The 23,383-nt window shown below is 39.5% G+C and overlaps 1 protein-coding gene across 3 annotated transcripts; it reads right to left on the bottom strand.

The window, feature by feature from the left end:
- Positions 1 to 1,896: 1,896 nt before the first annotated feature.
- On the bottom strand, positions 1,897 to 15,946 carry smarcc2 (SWI/SNF related, matrix associated, actin dependent regulator of chromatin, subfamily c, member 2). 3 transcript variants are annotated; one of them, XM_023299301.3, is made up of 26 exons: positions 15,821 to 15,946; positions 14,998 to 15,117; positions 14,811 to 14,896; positions 14,581 to 14,662; positions 14,019 to 14,111; positions 13,771 to 13,840; positions 13,609 to 13,678; positions 12,684 to 12,759; positions 11,267 to 11,511; positions 11,019 to 11,143; positions 10,832 to 10,885; positions 10,582 to 10,619; positions 10,358 to 10,488; positions 9,813 to 9,884; positions 9,588 to 9,701; positions 9,316 to 9,469; positions 9,106 to 9,222; positions 8,935 to 8,997; positions 8,541 to 8,799; positions 7,793 to 7,954; positions 7,524 to 7,585; positions 7,282 to 7,402; positions 7,036 to 7,199; positions 6,795 to 6,929; positions 6,334 to 6,697; positions 1,897 to 4,046 (listed from the first exon to the last, which is right to left on the bottom strand). In XM_023299301.3, the coding sequence occupies exons 1-26, from the start codon at positions 15,929 to 15,931 to the stop codon at positions 3,982 to 3,984; spliced, it is 3,153 nt and encodes a 1,050-aa protein (XP_023155069.1). In that variant the 5' UTR covers positions 15,932 to 15,946; the 3' UTR covers positions 1,897 to 3,981. The 3 variants fall into 3 exon arrangements, with proteins under 3 accessions (XP_023155069.1, XP_023155068.2, XP_035799310.2); XM_023299300.3 differs by having other exon boundaries at positions 9,106 to 9,469; XM_035943417.2 differs by having other exon boundaries at positions 9,106 to 9,469; positions 14,581 to 14,656.
- Positions 15,947 to 23,383: the final 7,437 nt, after the last annotated feature.

Raw genomic sequence — 23,383 nt, 5'->3', positions numbered from 1 at the left:
TATGTCCCATGCGCAGCTTCCGGGCTGATGAGTGCAAGTTTTCCTCCAGTATTTTCTGATAACATGCTGCATTCATTTTGTTTCCTGTGCCTCTGTAGCTCACACATCCCCAAAACATCAGTGATCCACCTCCGTGTTTCACAGTAGGGATTGTGTACTTCTCATTATAGGCCTTGTTTACTCCTCTCCAAATGTAGCGTTTATGGTTGTGGCCAAAAAGTTCAATTTTGGTCTCATCACTCCAAATGATTTTGTTCCAGAAGTTTTGAGGCTTGTCTCTGTGCTGTTTGGCATATTGTAAGCGGGATGTTCTGTGGCATTTGCATAGTAACGGCTTTCTTCTGGTGACTCGACCATGGAGCCCATTTTTGTTCAAGTGCCTCCTTTTTGTGCATCTTCAAACAGCCACACCAGTTTTTTTTCAGAGACTCCTGTATTTCAGCTGAAGTTATTTGTGGGTTTTTCTTTGCATCCCGAGCAATTTTTCTGGCAGCTGTGGCTGAAATATTTGTATGTCTACCTGACCGTGGTTTGGTTTCAACAGAACCCCTCAGTTTCCACTTCTTAATTAATGTTTGAACACTGCTGATAGGCATTTTCAGATCCTTGGATATCTTTTTATATCCCTTTCCTGTTTTATACAGTTCAATTACCTTTTCCCGCAGATCCTTCAACAATTCTTTTGCTTACCCCATGATTTAGAAGCCAGAAACGTCAGTGCAGCACTGGATGAAAGATGAAGGGCCTGTCAAGAGCCCAGAAACTCACTGACCTTTTATACACACACACTGATTACAAGCAAATAGATCACAGGTGAGGATGGTTACCTTTAGTAGCCATTCAAACCCGTTTGTGTCAACTTGTGTGCCTGTTATCAGGCCAAACCTCCAGGGAATGTAAACTTTTGATCAGGGCCATTTGGGTACTTTCTATTGTCATTATAATTTAAAAAGACACAGTTGTTTGATAATAAAAAAAAAAACTATAGCACAACACTAACCATGAGTGAAAGAAAGGTTTTTGTGTTATCATTCATATTCTCTGAAAAATGGCCAAGAAATCATAAATTCTGCCAGGGTGTGTAAACTTATGAGCACAACTGTATAGTTTGTGAAACATCGAGAAATTACATTAAAATATTCAGGAAATAGAAAAAATATCAGTGAACTCCTACCAATCTCCATTAAAATATGAGAACTGTTTTAGTAAAATATCTGAAAAAGTGTTGAAAATGCGCGATATGTAAATAAATATGACATAAGAATCAGAGAGTGCACGGTATTGGCATCATCATTGGCATTAGCCCAAAGTTAAAGTTGAGAGGCAGATAATTCCTGTCCGGTTTAAAGTTTTCCGTTTTGCTTGAAAATGTTTCATAAAGATACATTTGACATGTTTTAAATACATAGGTTGATAGAGTTTTCCAATTTTTCCCAGTGGATGCAGACATTTGAATGGTTTTCTGTTGTAGAGGCTTGAGCTTGATGTGACCCAGTCTATCTGTACATCTATCGGTTGAAATTTTCAAGAGACATTAATAATTCTTCTTGATATAAAAAGACATAAAATAGTATTCCATCACAATTTCAAAGATGAAAATGTTCAGTTCAAGCTTAAAATTGCAAATATGTCTAGAATTTGATACACTTAATGGCAATTAATAGAAAAATATTTTTAAAAATTTCACAGATTTGCAAAGTTTTCAAAATAAAACTGTTGAACAAATGTGTTTTTATCTGTGTATTGTATCTACATAGCTAGAAAATGTAACTATTTTAATAATGTTATTTTAAAGATAGTTTTTCTTTCCTATTGTGACGAATCAAAATGACCTGATTTCTTCCTGTGATTCATTTGTGTTGCCAGAAAAAAAAGAAAAACACTAAACACAATGACTCCTCTTCACGTCTTTATTTTTTTCCCCAAACATTTTGTAATTAAAACCTGTTTTGTTTTGACATTTTTTTAATACAAACTGCCAGAGTAACTGTCAGCACTAATGCGATGATTTACTGAGGAAAAAATTGATTTCTACTGTATAATGATCAACGCAATTGCTGCTACCTTCAGCATAGTGAAAAACATACAGAAACTGAACAGACACTTATTTCATATCACAAAATCCACACAATGTAATAATAACACAGATAAAAGAAGTCCATTTAGGCTCACAGCTGTGGTGAGGACTGCAATACTGGCTTGACGGACATTAACTGTAAAGTTTCACCATCTGACTGGAGTATATTTCATGACACGGACGTGACGTGACATGCCGTGCGCAGAATGAAGCATGTTTTTTCTTTTCATTTTTTTTTAAATTCTTCAAACTTGGTGAACACACAACAGATGGCACTGAAAAGAAAAACTGAAGGGTAATATGGTTTACAGGTCTCAATGGCATGCGTTCACATACACACATGCTCACAGTCACATCTCGGACAGGTCCAGCAGAAATGTCCGAATCATACACAACGGTGGAGAGGGTAAATATAGGCTACAAAGGTAATAATACACAGTTACAATGTTGAGATATCAAAGAAAGAGGATGGAAAAACAGACAGTAAAAAATATAAAAATTGATAGGATAAAAAGTGAGGATATTGTTGCAGATATTAAGGACACAATTCTCCATTGTCAGCTGTTTAAGGTGCTCCCTTGTTTTGTTTGACAGCTTTAACATTTCTTCCATGTTTATCATTAAATGCACCGGCGAAGGAACAAGCTGCTAAAAATCCTCCTCAATTCCCAAGTAACCGTAATAAAACTCACCGAGTAAATGTGAGATAAACATGACTATAAAAACATTTTGGTTTGGCAATCAACACAAAGTCAAATTCTGAATAAACACGTATGTGGTCGCTAATAGGAGTACAGTATTATTCCCAGACTTTCTTTTCAGTCATTCCTTTCGAACAAAACTACATTCCTCACAAAACTGCAGCTCGGATGCTTTGAGCTCATCCGCGCTTGCAAGACGTGAAGCTCCACACTGCCGCGGGTTTCAATAAGTGCTGTTGAAAAGTGTGGGACACGAACACGTTAAGACATTTAAAAGGAGGTCTTTTCAGGACCTCAAGCTGTCAGTACTTTCAAATGGTTCTTGTATTATCATTAAGAAATGGTGTGTTTGTAACAGAAAATCCAGTTCACAGTACGTTTTTCTCAAACTGCATCCAAACTAAGTTCATGTAATTTCAAACTGGCTTCATTAACTTTCATCTTTTTCATTCATTACAGACTTTTCATTGGTTTTAGACATGTGACCTTCAGGCCAGACCCTGTAGAGTGACCGTTTGTCCATGTAAAACAAATAAAAATAGAGGAAAAACTAAGATTCCCAATCAAGTTTTCAAAGCCTTCAGTATGAAAAAGTATTTAAGACAACATAAGGAAGATATTATAAGTGCTAAAGTTCAATTTCATGGATGCTTCAAGTCTTTCAATGAGACCTCGGGAAACATATTAAAAGTGCTTTTTTTTTCTTACATATATTTTAGTACCTGGAGTACGACAGGGGGACTGGAGAGATTATGAAGCACGAGACTTCACAAGCTGTGACAAACTGTTGCAGGAAAATAAATGCAACAATTTCCAAAACACTGAAAACACAAGATGAGTCTTTTCTCTTCTTCTCCTTGAGTGCCAGCATGTCGGTAAGACCTTCAAAGTTAACCAGTTCTCTGGTGTTAAGCTGAAAATGATGAGATGTTGCTGTCCAGTCGACCACACAGGATGAATTCTCTTCAATAGTCGATTAAGTTTGAAAAGGACTTCTCTTTGTAACAGATAGTCAGCGTAGAGGTGGATTGATTTAGATGTTATTTTTTTCTTTCTCACATCAAATTGTTTTCTTGGGGGAAAAAAATACTGAAAATGTAAAATGTGTTCTCTTCCTTCAATTGATGACTTCTTCATTTCAGATGATACAGGCAGGATTCAAGTGGTCAGAGTCATTCGGATTCTCAGGCAATTTATTTTTTCTCACTGGGGAGGAGGAACTGGAGCCGAAGGGTGGAGCGTCTCCCCAGGGAGAGGGGTGCTGGACTCTGTGACGGGTCAAACAGGAGAACAAATGTTGAAAATCTCAACAATTTGGAGGTGCTGGTGTTTTACAATATAATGCTCACTTCCCAGTCACATCCCCCTTTGGTTCTGAGTTTGGAGCAAGGAACAACCAACAAACCACAATCAGAGGACTTCAGACTGCAGACATACGAGGGCTGCAGGAGATCTCTAATGTAGGCAGATGTTCCAGTGTGTACGGCTCTTAAAGTGCTAACAAGAATTCTGAACTGAATTAGTAGCATCAAGTATAAAGAGATCATCAGCTGCATTACATGAGACTTCTCTGAAGACCTGGACAAGAGCTTAACAGCTGATATTAGTTTAGATTGAAATGATATTGAAATATTGAAATTAACTCATTAATTAAATTAATGCATTATTAATACAGCTCCACTGTAAATAATGTAATTGTTTTACGGACTTTGTGACAAATGAATTAACAAATAGGAAAGTGGTCTTGAGGGTAACCTGGAAGTGACATAGGTCCAGTGTGACCTTGTTTTGAAAAATGAGTGTCTGTTTTGTGGGTGTGTGATAAACAACACTGCCATCATGTAGCTGCAGTCACGGCGAAGTACATGTTGACAGCGGTGATCGGGTAACTGTTATCAGCCATAAAGTGCCTGGATAGGCCCATATTTCAGTGCAACAGTTATGCAAATGCTGTGTGTGATGTTCACTGCCATAGAAATTAAATAAGGGCTCTGTTCATGCAGTGTCACAATGACGTCTCTCCACCTCTCCTCACCACTGAATATCTGGTCCGGTGTTATTCAGATTTCTGACTACATTGTAATGATATCCAAGGCAAAGCAATGCTTAAAAACAAAGCAGTATTCATTCTTAGGTCTATCATTATAATAAATTATTCAGAGTCCATTGTTTATGACTGTTAAGAGCTGTTTGACTGAGAACTATTTCTTTCAAACATCAATTCTGCTATTTATGAAGCGGCATGAGACAATAAGACTCGATGATTTGCTGCCACTGTCCAGCTAATTAATAGGAAACACTGAGGAACCACTAGAATCTGGATGGGCTCAAAGAAAAGCATGAATTCTCATCTCTATCTCATCCTGAGTTACCTGAATTTAGCTTCAGTTCTCAAGTGGAAAAATGTTGGTCCAGCATTCGTGCCTGGTCAAAAGTCACACCAATATTTCTCACTTAAGCCGTGTCAGCTTTGTCTTATCAGAATTCAGATGGAGAAAATTTGCATTTAGATAGTCGAATACAATACAGTTTTTACCTATGAAAAGAAGCACAGTATAATTGGATCATCTCTATAATAGGTGACAAGCTATAGCTTTACACTCCCTATTATGTCTCCATGGAGATACACCTACAAGGAAAATAAGACAAGACCCAGAAAAAAACAACTATGTGGCACAGCTGAAGTGCAGAGGAGGAGGCATGTTTACTGACAGGAGGTCCTATCGAAGGGCTGCAGGGTGAACACAGTCACATACCTAATGCCTAAGTCTGTCAGTCAGAATACTGAGGCCACACTGACATCCAACACATAGCATCCTCCTGCATCACCATCCATTAGTATATCATTTGAGCACTGTTTCAGTGGAGTGCTATCTACGAAAATCAGACGTCAATATAACAGAGATTTAACAAAGTGATTAGGTGCAATTAAAGCACCTGTGAACCATCACTTTTTCTACAGTTTTGGCTGTTTGTGATGCAACAGACAGACCCTCCTTAGTAAATTTAGTTAACGTAGATATTTCCAAGCTCTTAAACATTCTCTCTCTCTGTTGGTCCAGCTCACCTAGCATTAGCTTTAGCACAGCTATATGTTCTTTCCACTAGAGAGCAACAGCATCTTCAAATCCTGTTCACTGTCTGCTTTTATCTTCAGAAGAGACAATAATTAGTTGAAGACGATTAATACATCCAACAGTATCTCTAGAGGATGACTTGGATGGCATGCCGTCATTAATCCTGAAACGTACTCTTCCTTTTGACATCAACATAAAAGACAAATATTGAAGTAATGTTAACATTACAGCTACATCACCTGCGTTAAATTAGCAATGTTAGATTAATATTATGCCACTTTTTATGAATGTTTTGCTATTTGATTTTTATGTTTGTTGTCAAGATGTTTGGCCTGGTAATATGTACACCAGTGATAAAAGCAATAAAAAAGCATATAATACAAGTACGACAGAGGTGGAAATGACTGCTAAACATCCTGTCTTTATCTCATCAATAACTACCATTAAAGCTGCGATTTTACTTAAATGTTGAACTCACCGTGGAGTACAGGTGTAGTGCTGGAGCTGGAGTGAGCAGCCGGGGCCTGGCCTGGGGGACAGGGGGGTGAGGTGTGAGCGCCCTGGGGAGGCTGGGACTCAGAGGCCGGGGCAGAGGAGGCTGGTGGTGCAGGGCTGGGGGCCGGCTGCGGCGCTGGTGTGCTGGGAGCTGGCTGGCTTGCAGCTACCCCTTGGGCTGGCGGGCCTGAGGCTGCCTGGTTGGAATGAGGACCCCCGGCCTGGCTGTGCTGCTGGTGCTGAATCTGCTGGAAGTGCTGCTGGCGAGCCCTCATCTCAGCGTATTTCAGCTGCTCCATGTGGAAGGACTGACGGTCAGCCAGCAGCTGCTGCCGCTGATACTCCAACTGCACACACAGACAAAACAGAAACATGTCCAGTGACTTGAGGAAACTACACACTATCCCCTCTGCATATAACATATCCCCAAATCCCCTCACTCACAGCCTCCCGCTCTCTGTCCATGATGGTTTCCAGTTCTTCGAAGTGTCGCAGTTTAATCTCAAGCTTCTTCATTTGGGTCTCAACCAGCAGAGCCACCAGAGATTTGATCTTCCTCTCTTCCACTGCAGCCAGATGCTGTAGAGAAAGTGAAGAGGCATCTTGGATTAGAGAAAATATTTTTTTTAAAAAAACAGGTTATTAAAGATACAGAAACTTAAGATTTTAATATAACTGGCTTCACCTTGGCTTTGACAGCAGCAGCTGCTAGAGCGGAGGCAGCAGCTGTTGCCAGGTTTCCTTCTCCAACATCACGCTCCACCTTAGCCTTCCTTTCTCCCTCACTCTCCCCCTCTCTTTGTCCCTCCTCTGCTCCCTCTTTTCCATCCTTGTCCTTCTCTCCATCACCTAACAGAAGGAAAAGTTGAATTTATTTCACATTTGACCACAACTTTATGTTTTCGATATCTCTCAGACAAACCTCTCGTACCCATTTCAGACTCTGTTTTGTCTGCCTCTCTCTCTCCTTCTGGTTCTCTTCCTCTTTCCTCTTCCTTCTTTCCATTCTCCGCCTGCTTCTCCTCCTCCTCAATCGCTCCATCTTTGCTGTCCTGTGTGGGAAACAAAGCATAATAAGCTTTAGAACAGTTTATCAACAGAACTCGCAAGTAAGAAATATATATTATTTTGTACATTACGTTGACATTGTATAATAGTGAACGTGCATCATACCTTGGCCTCTCTCTTCTCCTCACTTGATTGGCTGTCACTCTTACTTTCATCACTGCTTTCATCTAGAGAGAAGACAAGTCAGATTCTTTTATTTGGCTTTTTTTCTTTGTCTTCTTCATTTCCCCCATGAAAGATATTTCCTCTGTTGCAATTGTGCATAGTTAATGTATATATATATATATATATATATATATATATATATATATATATATATATATATATATATATATATATATATATATATATATGTATATATGTGTTTGTCCTACCAGGCCTTTCTCCCTCCTCCAGGCCAGTGCCTGCGATGCCGCTGCCCTCCAGGCCATACAGGGGATCCTGTCTGCCGCTGACCCTCGCTGCTTCCTCCACTCGCCGCACATGAGCCTCAACAAGCGCTGCAGGAACCTCCTCCTTCATACGAGAAAATTCCTCTAAGGAGAGACAGATCATGGTTATTGACATGAGGAAAAAATCAGGATTGGGGTGTTAATAAATACAGCCATTTGTAGATACAACCCCTTTTACTGATACAAAACTTGGTAAAGTTTTGATAAACATGCCTTGTAGTATTGATTAAATGTTGTGTTCTTCAAAATCATTGCACTCTGTAAGAATGTGACAAATGTGACAAACGTTTGACCATCTGATCCTAAAAAATGGTCCACAGGTTTGAAAGGCACGCTATCTTTAAAATATATTGCCTAAAATTACAGTTTGTCAGACCAAAGGGTTGTAAAAACAGAATCTTTAGATTTTCAACTTTCTGTCAGTGCATAAACTAATAAAGTGTGACCTGCAGGCTTGTCCGAAAAATTTGCCTAAGCTGAAATTTATATTATTATCAGATTTGCATTCCTAGCATGCCCTGTGAGACAACATCGAAAGTTTACCTGAAACAACACATTTCACATTAGCTCACTGTGCTGTTAGCAGCTGTTCAGGTGGCTGTAAATAACATGATGAGAACGTTTTCTTTCTCTGTACAACAGGAAAACGTCAAAATAAGCTACTTCTCACCAAGTGCAGATTTAGCTGCAGCTGAAGCCACACGTGGGTCGACTACGGAGGCGAGGAAGGCCACGGTGCTCATGACAGGGTTTCCAGCTTGACTGAAAGGTATTGGCTGGTAAGCCAGTGGGCCCAGAGTCGAAGAGGTGTCCTCCAAGTACGGGTCCTCAATGGGCAGCCGCAGAAAGTGTAAGATGCACTCATCTTGTGTACGGCTGCCCACATGTTCAGACACCTTGTTCCAGTCATCCTTGTACATCTCCAAGCCCTGAGGGGAGTTAAAGAAACACTTAGCTTTATCGTTCCATGCTGTTATTTCCCCCGTACAATGTTATTATGGCTGGTTTTCAGTTTATGTTGGCTGTTTCATTGTCATGGTGGTGATTTTAAAGACTAACTGTACCTCAAGTAGTAGTAGTGTTTCTTGCTCTGTCCAATCCCTCATGGAACTTGCTGCATTCTTGCTCTGCACACAACAATATGAATACCATTTTGTTAATATAATTCATTGACAATTAGTCATTCCAAAGTACAGCAAAGGATCATTCTGTCACCATCCTCTTGGACTTTTTACCTTTGCAGTGCCAGTCTTCTTGCTGTACATGTCGGTCCGCAGCCCAAAGTTTTGCAGATCTGCCGGCTTGTCCTTCACTTTATCTGGGAATGACATCATCTGCTGGGTGGCAGGGGTCTGCAAGGCCACAGTGAAAGAGGGGCAAATGTAAAGCAACCTAGAATTTGTGTGACTGTGTCTATTTGTGTGTTTATGTGAGTTTACACGGACCTGGGACGTCTTGGGCTGCAGGGGCACAAGACTGGAAGGAGTGTCTGCCAGGACATGGAAGTGAGAGGTGGGTGGAGGACCCATGGGTGTGGGCCGGCTCTCAGAGTCCACCTGGTAGTTGATGAGTCCCCATTGCTCCAGAAAGGCGTGGACTCTGTGGAAGAGGAAGCACACAGTATTCCTTACTGACAGCAGGTTGTCTAAAATAAGCAATTGTGTACATACAGTTACTCTGGACTGGTTAGAAAAATCCACACCAATCCTCCACCTACCTCATGATCGCACATACATCTCCTGCCAGGTTCCTACGGCAGGCGGTGGAGGTCAGATACTCCTGAGGGTTCAGTCGGTAGGTGTCAATCATGAAGTTCCTGTAGGCCAGATAGCTGAAAGAGAGAAGGATAGAAACAGCTGAGATATGACAACACTTTCTGTTCATATATGATTTTCTATTTAAAACACCTGTAATGAAATCATCTCATATTGCAAAAACTTACATCTCAGGGGTTTTGGATTTGTTCTTTCCATTAAAGAACTCTGGCAGGGCTCTGCGTTCAATGGCATGAACACTGGAGAGAAAACAGAAATATTTATGAGGTCTCTCTTCTGATATTCTGTCTCCACAAAAATGTCCATCCATATGCCATGTAGAGCTGAGCCTACATCAACATTAATGGATTTTCATTTTGAATGGATACCATCCAGATGAGCGATTTAGCACTTATTCAGAAACAATCTTTGAAAAATTGAAGCGGACACATAGTGATGGCTAAGACCTAATCAGGGAACAAATGTGTGTGTCTGTGTCATTATTTCCAAAAGCCTCCCATTTTGCCTGTCCAGACTAAAATGCAGCGTTTCCAAAAGTCTCCTTTTTTAGGGGTCCCTAACACCAGAATAACAAAAGTTTTGCATTTTAAAACAAACATGTATAAGTGTGGACTGGTCAAGTCAAGCAAAATTGACCATTAAAATTTTTTTCATCCTTTGAATTTTATAATTACCCAGACATTTCTGAAAATCCAATTAGCTTTATTCTTACCTGTTGTAGTCAAACCAGGCAGCGTAGCTCGGGATAATGATGTGGTGGGTTTGCTCAGTCACATTGTCCTCATGAAGGTCTGAACCTTTCACTGGTTCCCCCTTTACACTCGGAGATCCTTCCTCCTCTTCCTGATTTAACACACAAACACATATTCAAACTCACTATCAAAATTACTACCAACACTTTGGTATGCGTTTTAGTGCTTCTCAAGACTGCTTTACCTTTCCAGTTGTTTCCATCGACTCATCTTCTTGCTCATCTGTTCAAATCACACAGAGGAAAGATAAGTGAATACACACTAAACTGACAATAGATTAATAAACAGGTGATCCGTAATACAGCAATAAATTGACATCTCATTGCTGGATCTTGTTAAAAACACACTGGCATATTAATAGCCTTTCCAATGTTTTATCTGCTGTTACAAGTGGCAATGTAAGTAAGTAGAAACACGCATATTAAGAATCTCACCCATATCTGTCCCTCCCTTCACTGGAGTTGAATCAGAATCCTTCTTAGTGTTGTCTGCAGGGAGAGAGATAGAAAAAGTTAAGTATGTCAGTTAGCAATGCAAATAAATGAATGTCTCCAAAAATGACGTAATTTAAAAATGAACTTAGCTTGTGTTTTGTTTATGTTATTCATATTTTGTATTTACTTGTCTTTGCTGGGTTTCCCTCTTCAGATGCTGCAACAGGTGATGCTTCATCCAGGTCCTTAGACAGATCCTCCTGTTCCTCCTCCCTCTGGCCCCGTTTAGACTTGGTGTACGGGGTCGTTGGCCTGTCAGCACACACGCAAAGGACACAGTTTTATATTGGATTATTTCTCCGACACCACTGCTTTTGCTGATTCAACAGCAGGGTCTATGTGTAGTATGGCATCAAGTCACATCTGGCCACATACCCTTTTTTGGTGTTCTTCTTCTTGCTCTCCTGAGGCGGAGGGGTCGGGGAAGGAGACGGCGAGCGCTTCCTTTTCTTGGCGCTGCCGGGCTTCTTGTCCCTCCTCTCATCAGGTGTGGTCACCTCGTCTGTCAGGGTCTTGGCAGAGATCCTCTTTCTCTTAGGACAGCCCTCTCCCACCTCATAATCCTCCTCGTTCATCCACTCATTGTACTGGTCCAGGTCTAAAATCCACTTTGCATGGACCTGTCGACAAATATCAAATAACATTTTCAGTAAGCACGTCAACCAGAAAAAAGTCATCATCTTATATCCCAGTTTAACCAGGCAGAGACACACTATAGATCTCCAACTACAGGTCATTTTTCAATGTCTGTAGTTGAATTTCCTCTTGCGTATGACTGGAAAGGTTGTATTTAGGCAACTGTAGCTGGATTAAAAAGAAAACAAGTGTATGTGTGTTTAATATATATGTTTAATGATCAATGCTAATACAAATACAAACCTACACTGACTTAAATGCAGTATATTACCACCATGTAGAGTACATGCCTTTGTTTTTTGTACTTAAGAGCATCCAGGAGACACATATTTGACAAATACGTTCACAAGAAAAGATTGCTCTTGTAGTGAAGCCAGCACAGAATGAAGACAGACTGGCAGAAACATGTCATGACAAGTCTGAAACTGTGGTCTGAGAGAGAGACATGATAATAAGCCAGTTTACTAATTACTGTGTGACCGCAGCTCTAAATAACTGAATGCTTCACTGCTTTTTCTATGATGTCCTAGAGAGCAGTGAACGCCTTGAGCGAGTGCTGCTCTGAATATACAATAAAAGATACAGACATTGCTTTGAATTTATGGCTCAGCTAAGAACCAGAGGAGGCTCTGTTACTCAAAGTGCCAATTTGCCACAGCATGCCATTACTGGATGTTTTGCAGTGAGAGGACAAAATAAAAGCAGAAACAATGTCCAACTAGAGAGCTACCAGCTCAGTGTGCACAAATGCATTAAATTAACTTCAGTCATTAAAGACTCACGCTGTGCAAACACAACCTATATTTTAAATTCTAGTTAAATTAGAGAAGATTAAAAAAAAAAACTTACATGCACAAGGCCTCTATAATTTTTCATCTGAGGTAATGCCACAGTGAGAAAAAGAGGTATTTTGGATTTTAATATTTTTCTCATTGCAAGTTTCACGTAGCCTCAGGAAAGAAGTGGAGTGTGCAGGTACAAGATATGCCTATGATGTAGTTGAACAATGTGCCTAATTAAACTTTGGGAATTTGGTACAGAACAAACACATTTTATATTGTTTAAATTAAGATAGATTCAAATTTTCACACATTTTAAAAAGTAAAAATGGAAACATAGGGTACTGACACAAAAAAGAACAAGAAACAACAAATACCTTCCTGGGCTTTTCTGGGCTGGGAGGATCCTCCACTGCAGCCTCAATTTCACTGGCTGGGATCCAGGTGTCATAGCTGAACAAAGAGGAGAGGGTTAAAGGTCGAGCCAGGAGCAAAATGACATGTTCGAGATTGAGAAATCATGGCAGGATGAGCAGCTTGTAGCTTTAAATCTCTGAACTCCAAATTCCGCCAGGAGAATTGAAAAGCATCTTATCATTAAAATAAATGCCAAAATGACACCATTATCAGAGCCAGAAACTGAAAAAACTGAAAGTATTTTTAACATTCTGACAGCAGTTGAACTACTCTACTACTATATGTGGCGTACCATTGTGTTTGATATTTCATCAAAATCACTCTATTGTACTTGTCTTGCATAAAATTTGCCAAAAACAAGCCACTTGCAGTAAGTAAATTCTGTAAAAGAAAAAAAAGTCTGGGCTCCTCGATGCTGCTGAGAAGCCATTAGTGACTCTGCTGTGACCAACAATCACATGACAGAAATTCAAAGACTACTCAGCTGAAGTGGGCTGAACAGCAGACTGCTCTTATAGCAAGCAGATACAAAAACAAAATAAAGCAGCAAAATTTCAGAAATATGTAGAGCCACCATTGTTTTTATATTGGTAATATCTGAAGGCACTTGGAAAAATTTAGTACATGTTGATTACAGTTTATTTCTTTTCAATTTTTAGAAAAAAATATCTAAAGAAATTCAACTTTTTTTCTTATGATTTATGGTAGTCTAACTGAAAGACATTTTTGAGTTCTCTCGACTTCTAGGCTCACAGGCCATGAGGCAGATATAATGAACACTGTGCGGACTGTGTTTTACTCAGTCTCCTCCTTAGTGTAAAATGCTAAATGTTCTTCATATCTCCTTGTTGCTGTTGAGTCTTTGAGCATCATGTCAGAACAAACCTGTCAGGAAAATATCCCCAGTGGAGCAGCACTTGCTTATCTCTCTTCATCACAGGGCGCACCCACTCCTCTGGACCAGAGAAATTGTTTTATATTAGCACAGATCCTGCTCATGCGGCATAATTCATAACAAATATAACAGGTAACAACACAAGGCCTCACCTTCCTCCAGACTGGTGGGAATGGGCACAACAACATGGGAGCTGGAGGCCTTGTCTTCAGTCACTGAGCCCTGCAACAGATGAAGTCTATTTATATGATTTATGCTCTGAAATAACAACTATTCAACTTTACTTCAATGAGGGCAACACAAGCGAGAATGGTGTAAGCCTTAAAACATGAATAACACTTTTGTACTGTAACTAAGCGTGTTTGGAGTAATATTTCAGTCTCTACTACTGAGAACACACCTGATGTCTTTTGATGATGTCTTTCAGTTTCCCGAGCAGTTTTGGCTCTATGTCAGGGCTTAGGTAGATGACAGGTCTAGTCAGGCAGTTGTTCTGGAAGAAATGCAGCAGATATATGAATTAAAGTAATACATTTACAAGAATTAATTCAAATATGCAGAGAAAATTATAATAACAAGTATATTTTATTTCATATAAGCTCCATTAAAACAAGAACTCTGTCTGCCTCTGCAGATGAGGAGATCTGGATGATCTTGTAAAACTGCAGCACTGATTAAGGAGGATTACTGTAGTCACATGACTGGGAGTCCTTCATTATTTCTATCTGTAAAGCTCAGGCAGCCTGGCTTTCAGATGTTTTACAAATACAACGTGCCAGAGGAGACATGACACCTCTTAAAAATGGTGCTTTCTTTGCAATCATTTAGATTTACTGCCTGGAGCAGGAAAAAAGCAATACAAATGGATTTAACTCAGAGTTCATCCCCTAACAAACAACTCAAATTAAAACAAACACATATAACAAAAACATGTATAAATAAATACACTGAAGTAAACTCACCTGCACTAAGGACTTCTCAATCGTCATGAACATCTCCACATTTCGGTCCATCCTCGACGGATTCTGGAAGTCAAACCTGCGCCTACCAGGAAATTAGACTGGAGTTACACACGAAACGGCAACATAGCCAAAATCCAACTGAGCACTGTAACTTTAAGCACTAACACTATATTTATGAGTTGCCCTATTATCAAAACTATGTATAAAATCAGCTAGAAAGAAAGCCTTACCATCCTTGGTCACTCTTGAACTTGTAGGCAGCAGCCAGGATGTGGCAGAGAGCCCCTCCTGACTTGAAGTCCAGAAAACACTTCATCTGCAGATATGAAACACAACAGTTTGTGAATGTCTCTCTGGGGTTAAGCTGATCTATATGTTTGTGAATTAGAGTGATAGAAGGTGAGAAAAGGGACGTACAGGTAACTTGGTAAGAGGAGGGTTGCTGACATGTCGACCAAACACCTCCTCCTGGAACTGGAGCAGCTGGACCACCAGGCTGGACAGAGACTTGTTGGTGGGGGGCTCAGCCTGGATGTACTGAGAGGAGAACAGAGGGACAGTCAGAGCGCGCACACACACACACACACACACACACATATATATATATATATACATACTACAGCGAGCTAGTAGCTGCTGTGAAGATTAAAGTTTTAATGTTTTCGGTTTTATCACTGAGTGTCATACTGCGCCGTAATGCGCTATGTAATGAAGGGATACATTCAGGGATATGGTCCATTTAATCATTATTGTGGTGTATTTTTTTTATTTTTTTTTTAACAAATCACATATATTGTTAAATCTACGTGTCTTAACGCCAGCACACTGCTCAGTGTTATTCAACACCGGCCATGGCTTCAGTGAGAGCGGCGCGCCACAGAGCCAACATCTGGATCCGAGCTGTTACCGTTAGCTGATTAGCTAACTAGCTAGCTAGCAGGCTGGCCGGCTAAAGTCACCTCTTTTACAAAAACCCACCGGCTCAGGTCAGACTACGTGCTGCTTTTGCATCGGTTTAGCCAAAACAACGTACAGGGATACCGCCATTTGCGGCTGCATCTGATGCAGCTGTTGGCTCAGCATCCTTTTGTATCCCGGCTCGGGTGAATCAAACAGCTGGACGCTGAGCGGCACCCTCCCTCCTCTCTTTGTCACTGCCGCTGCCCAATAGGTAAGAGCCCGCATTACAGGCTGAAAACGGGAGCTCAGGATTTATGGTTACAAAACATGCGCTCAGTACCTTTTTGTAATTCTTTCCCAGCCAGACGCGGACATTATCAAACTGAGAAACGGTATCAGACGCTTCGAAATATTTTACATTCGGGCCGCCGTCTTTCTTCCGCACCGCCATCTTTGCCTGCAGACAACTAGTCGACGCTGCCTGCCGCCCAGCGGTCACACAGAGGTACTGCAGCTGCTGTAATGACAGGCAGCGGCCAGCAGGGGGCGGAGTGCTGCAGCTAATGTTTCCATCCTGCAGCACAGGCCTGCAAAGCTCATGTTTTTTTTTAATTAAAAGCAAATAATACTAAGAACTTTATCTATACTGCACCTTTAAAAAAAGCTGGGTCTACAAAGTGCTTTACGGACAGGTAAAGAAAAAAAAGACTCTCAGATAGATGATTAAACAACAGAAGGCCAGTCAGGCCAAGCAGAAAGAAAAAAGAACTGAGGAAGAAATGAAAAAGAAGTGAAGAAATACAGTTAAACGTGGTGAACAACGTGATGTACAAAATGCAGGATACTGAATTTCAATATAAATAAATCAATACAACAAAAAGTCACTGGGCTATAAGAAAATATAGGGGGGAAACCAAAGAAACAAGAATAAAAAATAATAATAAATGAAATAAAGTAAAAGAGAATAAGATAAATTACATCACACTAAAACAAGTCTATAAAAATGACTTTTGAGGAATGATTTTTTTTTAAAGTCACTGATTCTGTATCCTCAAGTTGGTCATTTCAAAGCTGAGGGGCCCTAACGGCAAAAACTTGGTCACCCTCAGATTTAAGCCTCGACTTTGGAACAGGCAGAAAGGCCTCACCTGAGGATCTAAAGCTGCTAACAGGCTCATATGGGGTCAGCATTTCTGATATGTAGCTCGGGGTTAGACCCTGAAAAGTCATAAATGTGATCAATAAGATCTCAAAATCAGTTCGAAAATTAACAAGGAGCCAGTGGAGGGAAGCCAGAATCGGTGTGATGTGATGTCATCTGTTAGAACTAGACAGATGTTGAGCTGCTGATTTCTGAACTAGTTGGTGTTGAGGGAGAGATGTATGGTTGATACCAGAGAGGAGCAAGTTACAGTAGGCAAGTCGTGAGAAAATTAATGCTTGAATGAACTTCTCCAGATCTGAGTGTGAGAGAAGTGAGTTGAGTCTGTAGATGGTTCTTATGTGAATAAAGCAATATTCAGTTACTTTTTTATTTGTGGTTTAATGCTTAAAGTGGAATAGAAAAGAACTGTAACTTATGTGAGTTGACAGAGGATAAAGAATATTACCACTGGGACTGATGTTTGTGTTTGTGGATTTGAATAATATGATTTTGTGTAGGTTAAACTGGGGGAAAAAGTCACCATTCAGCATACATTTTCATTAGGAAAAACAATAATACGCAGAGAAGGCTTACAGAATTCACATGTTGGATATAACACTACAGCATTACATGAAACTTCTCTTCCAAGACACTTTCTACAATTATACCCAATTCTGGATTTCATTGTATTTTTCCTCTAAGGAATGGAGTTGAAAACCAAATAATGAACAACAAATCAAATGTCCTTCTGTCACCACACCTTTAACCTGCTGTTTTCTTCTATGTGTTGGGAATTAAGAGTTGTGCCCACACAAAATTTTTCAGTCTTTTTCATTTGAAAATCACTCAGTTGAGTTTAATTTTCCATATACATTATGACAGGCACACAGATCTTTTAGCATAGGAGTCATGTTCCGTTCTGTCAGGTTGACTGGAAAGATCAATTACTAAAGACACACTTCAACAGAACTATGAATTAAACTGTAATAAAAAGTCAGCCTTTGTTATTTATTTTGTAAATAAAATCTAGCTTACTGTGAGCACAATGTTTGGGAGCCAAAGTAACTTCACCAATACACAACAATCCTCTTTTGAACAGGACGTACAGCAGCATTGCAGCTAGTTTAGTATTACAAATATACACTCAGTGGGCAGTTTATTAGGAACCATGAGCGAAAACTAATGCAAACTAAACTTTAACTTCATGAAAGTTTTAATATTCTGTTTATGTTTAAACTAATTTACAGAGGAGCTGACTGAACTGTGCTCTCCTTTTGGAGGCTGCAGGTTGTGGTGCTTCTAAATTGCATTGTGTTGTGCTGACGTATGTTTCTATTATTTTGACCACCTTATTTCAATCAGTGCGACCAGGCTGAAAAACAGAAACACCCACATATTTGGTTCAGTACAGTTTACCAGCACCACAACTAAATCCTCCAGAATTATCGCATAAGTCCATTGGCAGTAATTTTCACTTGATGGAAGTAATAAACTGGAAACTGAGTGTACGTGTATAAAAGTCTACTGTCTTTGGTGTGGTAATCACTTTGGTTTAATCACTTGGCTGGTCTGTCTGTGTCTTTACACAGTCAGAGCTACTTTCCGAATCAACAGGTAGCTTAATGCACCGTATCAAGTGTTGCCAGCACATGTTCTTAGAGAAATAAAAAATAAGAATTAGAAAACATTAGGTATGATGCCGCTGCCATGAGTGGAGTTCAGTCCTTCACTTTGTGCTTCCACGCTGTGACTGATTAAGAGTTTGATTACGCCTCAAACAGGCTACACAAGTAGGCAGAATGTAAAATCCCCAAAATAAAACTCTTACCTGTAAATTTATCAGAAAAGGGGAATTAAGAAAAAATAATAGCATTTTTTTAAAATTGGAAGTGAATGGCCTCCTTACCAATTAAATGACCCCTGCAGCAGAACTTGTGTTAGTGAGTTGATGAGACACTTGAAAACAAAGGCAGGCGAGGAGGCTTTTTGGAGGCATAAGTGAATGGAATAAGACCCATATAATGAAAACACATTTTAAAGAGCCAATTTCTGATTCAGTAACAGCAAGGAGGCATGTTGATTTTACCAAAATGTGTGTTTTTTGATCTGTTTGACAGTCGTTCACATGAATCCAGTATTGTCCACTAGGCCTTCTATCAGTCCATTATTTTGATGTGAACTGTGAAAGCACTTGATTGCATAGTTTGCACAATATTTCTTTTAGTTTGATTGACACTCTAGTCTAAGTGTTATTTATTATGTGTTTCTGGTTAAAGTAAAGTAATTTCCCATCATTAGCCTGGTCAGAAATACAGTTTGTATGTAAGGGGGACAAAAGATATAATTAACCATCATGAAGAAGCTTTTTATGATGAAAATGTTGCTGTTGAAAACAGTGGCTCTTTACTTGAGGATTGGAACCTCTCTATGGGGTCACATCCTAAATCTTGGGAGCTTCAAAATGATTGAAATGATAAGAAACAAGAACAAATACACAGAAATATAATTTTTGGACTATTCAATGTCTGCTTTTTATGTGCTTGTGTGTGTGCTGAATAGTTTTTTTCCCTCAGGCCTCCTAAAATACACAAAAGAAACAGTCTGAGAAATCCGTCTATCTGTTAAAACTATACTCATAACATGAAGAGTTGCAGCTGTGCAGAGCTTTATTTTTAAAAGGTCATATTGGAAAAAGTTAAGGGGCATCAGAAAGTTCATGTCAGATGTTGCCTGCTGTTATCGAATGTGCAAAATATTTTCAGTCATCATTTGATTTCTGCTTGTGAAGCACTCATTTTCATATAAATAAGTATGAATAATGCATTTAATTAACTTGCAGTTAGTGCAATAGATTAAGTGAACGACAGACCTAACTAAAAAAATGCTCTGTCACAGATGTTTGATGTTTTAATATGCAACCAAAAACACAAGATAATCCTGTCAATGTAACCTGCAATGTTGTGTAAGTGTTGCAGCAAAAATCAAATATGGATAAAATATGGATCACTACAAGATACAGAAAGAAAATAACTACCTGAACACAAACAGCCCCTGGTTTGTGAGACTCTTAATTCAATATATTATAGGATCAACAATTTTTCAGTTATTCGTATCCTCAGAATAAGTGGATCCAGAAGAGCCTTTGAAAAACGAAAACGGACTTTGGTGTAAAAGTCACGAGAAATTCAGCAGATATGAAAGTTCAGAAATTACTGAGCAAAAGATACATCAGGCTGTTAGCATGTCTCTGACCTTTTTACTGGTTAGATGGAGGCTGAAATTAACCTTCATTAACGAAGAATGTGTGTGTGTGTGTGTGTGTGTGTGTGCGTGCGTGCGTGCGTGCGTGCGTGCGTGCGTGTGTGTATGTGTGTGTGTGTGTGTGTCTTACATGACCCAGACTAATTTGTGAAAGTCCAGAGACAACACTGGGAAGAGTAGTGCTCCTTGAACTAGTATTCCTCAGACTCTTGGTGTGTTTGTATTTGCTTATGAGCGTGTGTGTGCATATCTGTGTGACGGCGTGTGTGTGTGTGTGTGTGTGTGTGTGTGTGTGTGTGTGTGTGTGTGTGTGTGTGTGTGTGTGTATGTGTGTGGCGCGCCGTCCGTGTTGAAGGAGAGAGAGTGAAGCCTATTGATTATTTTAATCCTCCTATTTGTGAGTCTGTGATCCTCTCGGCTCAGCCTTCCACAGGGGGATTGCTAATGGGGCTGAACGCTTCCCTCCTCAGCCCTCTCTCCCTGTCCAATTAACTTAACGCTGGAATGTGCAAGGAGGGAGCACTGGGACTCAGAGGGGGGGAGACACTGCTGAGATACAACCCCACCGACTCCCCCCCATCTCACCCCTCTGTCCAGCATCTCTCAAACCTCTCATCTGCACCACGTTCAGCAAGAACCTCCTCTTCCAGAGCAGTATTACCTCTCACCTTTAATTAAAACTCTATCTCCTTGTTTTTGTTCGGGGAGGTGAGAACTCTCTTTCATATTTCGATGTTTCATTTTCACGGGGTGGCTTTGCAGAGGGTAGAAGCAGCAGCAGGTGAAGCGGCAAGTCTTGTAATGGGAGAGCTCCCTTCAAACAGGTTGCTGTGGCTGTAATCCTGACTGATCTCAGACATTTCAATAAGTATTTGTCCCATTAGTATGAGTGTTCAGCTCTCTGCTGAGGGGAGCCAAACTTTTAATTATAATTCTCAAGCAAAGAGACAGTGCCAATGTGCACAGGCATTTAAAATTACACACAGGCTCCAATTTCCCCAAAGCTACAGCTGATCTATTCCACAAACTTGTTTACATGTTTCTGTCTTGCTTTTTTGCACATATTGTTGTTGTTTCCTGTCTTCTAAGATTTACAGCCCTTTGTTCAACTCCAGTTGTTTTAGAAAAGTTTGATTTTACACTCTGATATGTACTTGTAGCGAAGGCAACCTTTCCTATAGATACAGTATGTGCTGACATATCAGATTTAATGTCCGATTTAAATATGCATCTCGGGAAATCTACTGATTTATATCAGTCTTCTTCTTCTTCTTCTTATTATTATTATTATTATTATTATTATTTTTAATATTGCCAGACATTAATGCCCAAGTATTGACTAAATTCTGGCAAAACCACTGAGTGCAGTAGGGGGCGTGGATGACCAGAGACAAAAATATGATGTGAAACTAACGTACAGTACCAGTCAAAGGTTTGGACACACCTCCTCATTCAATGTTTTTCTTTTTAATTATTTTCTACATTGTAGATTAATACTGAAGACATCAAAACTATGAAAGAACGCACATGGAATTATGTAGAGAACAAAAAAGTGTTCAAAAAACCCAGAATATTCGAATCTATAATTTAGATTCTTTAAAGTAGCCTCCTTTTGCTTTGATGACTGCTTTACACACTCTTGTCATTCTCTCAGTCAGCTTCATGAGGTAGTCTCCTGAAATGGTTTTCACTTCACAGGTGTGCCTTGTCATGGTTTATTCATGGCATTTCTTGCCTTCTTAATGTGCTTGAGATAATCAGTCGTGTTGTGCAGAAGTCAATTTGGTTCACAGTTGACAGTCCTATTTGACAGTTGTTAGAATCCATATTGTGACGAGAACCAATCAGCTAAGTTAAGAGAAATGACCGTCCATTGACGGTCAGTTGATCTAGAAAATTTCAAGAACTTTGAATGTATCTTCAAGTGCAATAACACAGATTTTAGTGCGGCACAAAAACCATCAAGTGCTACGATGAAACTGGCATACACGAGGACCGCCCTAGGAAAGGAAGACCAAGTCACCTCTGCTGCTGAGGATAAGTTCCAGCCTCAGAAATCGCAAGTTAACAGCAGCTCAGATTAGAGCCCAGATAAATGCCACAGAGTTCTAGTAGCAGACACATCTCTACATCAACTGTTCAGAGGAGACTGACCAATCAGGCCTTTATGGTCAAATTGCATGGCAAGTTTTCAACAAAAAAAAATCAGTGGTGCTAAGATGGTAAATAAACATTAAACCTGGAAAACATCTGCATGCCAGCACTGTAATTCTGGATGGGTGGTAAAGTTAACATTTAGCTCAAAGCACCACAGTGACAAAGTCTGACCTCACAGAGCTGCAGAAGTGGCTGCAGACTGTCTCTTTAGTGCAAGAATAAAAAGTCTGTCAATGATATGGAAACTAAAGGAATAAGATCAGGCTCTCAGATATAATCAAACTAAATTTTCTAGAAAGGGAGCACTAAAATCTGAGTTATTTTAGCATGATTGTGTGTTTCGTTCTACTGTTTTATTTTGCTGCTGCTGCTCTCTGCTTGACATAAAACACAAAAAGCTTCCAGAAATCATAAAAACGTGTTGCATTGTTGTTTCTGCGTTGACTTTATGTCGACTATCTGTCAAACTAATCTTATGAGCATAGTGTATCCATACATATAACTCTGACAGGATTGGAAAGAGGATTTATTCAAGTCTCATCTCTCGTTTTTTTCTTTGTCTTTTAGCTTTTTTTCTTGGCTTTTTGCTTTGTTACACTTTTTGTGCTCAGATAGCATCTAAATTCAACTAGCTTTTTCACACCTTCCCAAAAATAGCAGCATAAAATCATGTTCCTACTCAGTGGTTGTACACTTGTACAGTCTAACGCAATTTGACCTTTACATATATTAAAATGTTCATTTTTGCTACCACATATTTAAAATATACTTTTGTTATTGAAGTTATGGTATTCCAATTTTTCAGTTTTTTGCTCTAATCATTTATATCTATAAAGGGGACTTATCTTAGCAGCGCAGTCCAATACAGCACCATTGCTAATTATATAAAAACATTAATTAACACCTCTGTGAAAGCTTTAAAAAATGAATACTGGGGGCATCATAAAAGTGGATGTTATGCGAGAACTACTGAGCTGACTGCATCAAGCTGTGTCAGTGTTGTCTTTATTATGGAGTAAGACCAAGGTTTGGTAAGGAGGTTTATTATTGGCTCTTGTTTTTAACATTGGGAGATGCAGTAAATGGGCATTTTAAAGCAGCTGTTATAACTTTATTTGAATAAATATCTGAACCTGACTAAAGGATAAATCAGAGTTTTAATACCACTAAAATCTTAATTTCTCTTATAGAAAACATCTTGAGCAGTGAAAGATTCTCATACGAAGCAACTTTCCACAGCTGCTTCTTAAGTTTCCGGTAATGTTACAAGGAGAGAATAAAGAATAAAAGAAAAGCAGAATAGAGGAAACACTGGTTTTACTTGACTCAGTGACAGAAAAA

This window comes from Amphiprion ocellaris, chromosome 5 (genome assembly GCF_022539595.1).
Source record: "Amphiprion ocellaris isolate individual 3 ecotype Okinawa chromosome 5, ASM2253959v1, whole genome shotgun sequence".
Taxonomy (NCBI): Eukaryota; Metazoa; Chordata; class Actinopteri; family Pomacentridae; genus Amphiprion; species Amphiprion ocellaris.
The sequence above is the reverse complement of the archived record's forward strand: the minus strand, read 5'-3'. Positions and strand labels throughout refer to the sequence as shown.

Bases quoted from the DNA above. Each gene is read 5' to 3' on its own strand.
- smarcc2 (XM_023299300.3), bottom strand. From the start codon at position 15,931: ATGGCGGTGCGGAAGAAAGACGGCGGCCCGAATGTAAAATATTTCGAA. The intron at 14,663-14,810 runs GTAAGGCTTTCT...ATTTCCTGGTAG, and splicing joins TTCAAGAGTGACCAAGGATG to GCGCAGGTTTGACTTCCAGA. The intron at 11,144-11,266 runs GTATGTGGCCAG...GTGTGCTGACAG, and splicing joins AAGAAGAACACCAAAAAAGG to GCCAACGACCCCGTACACCA.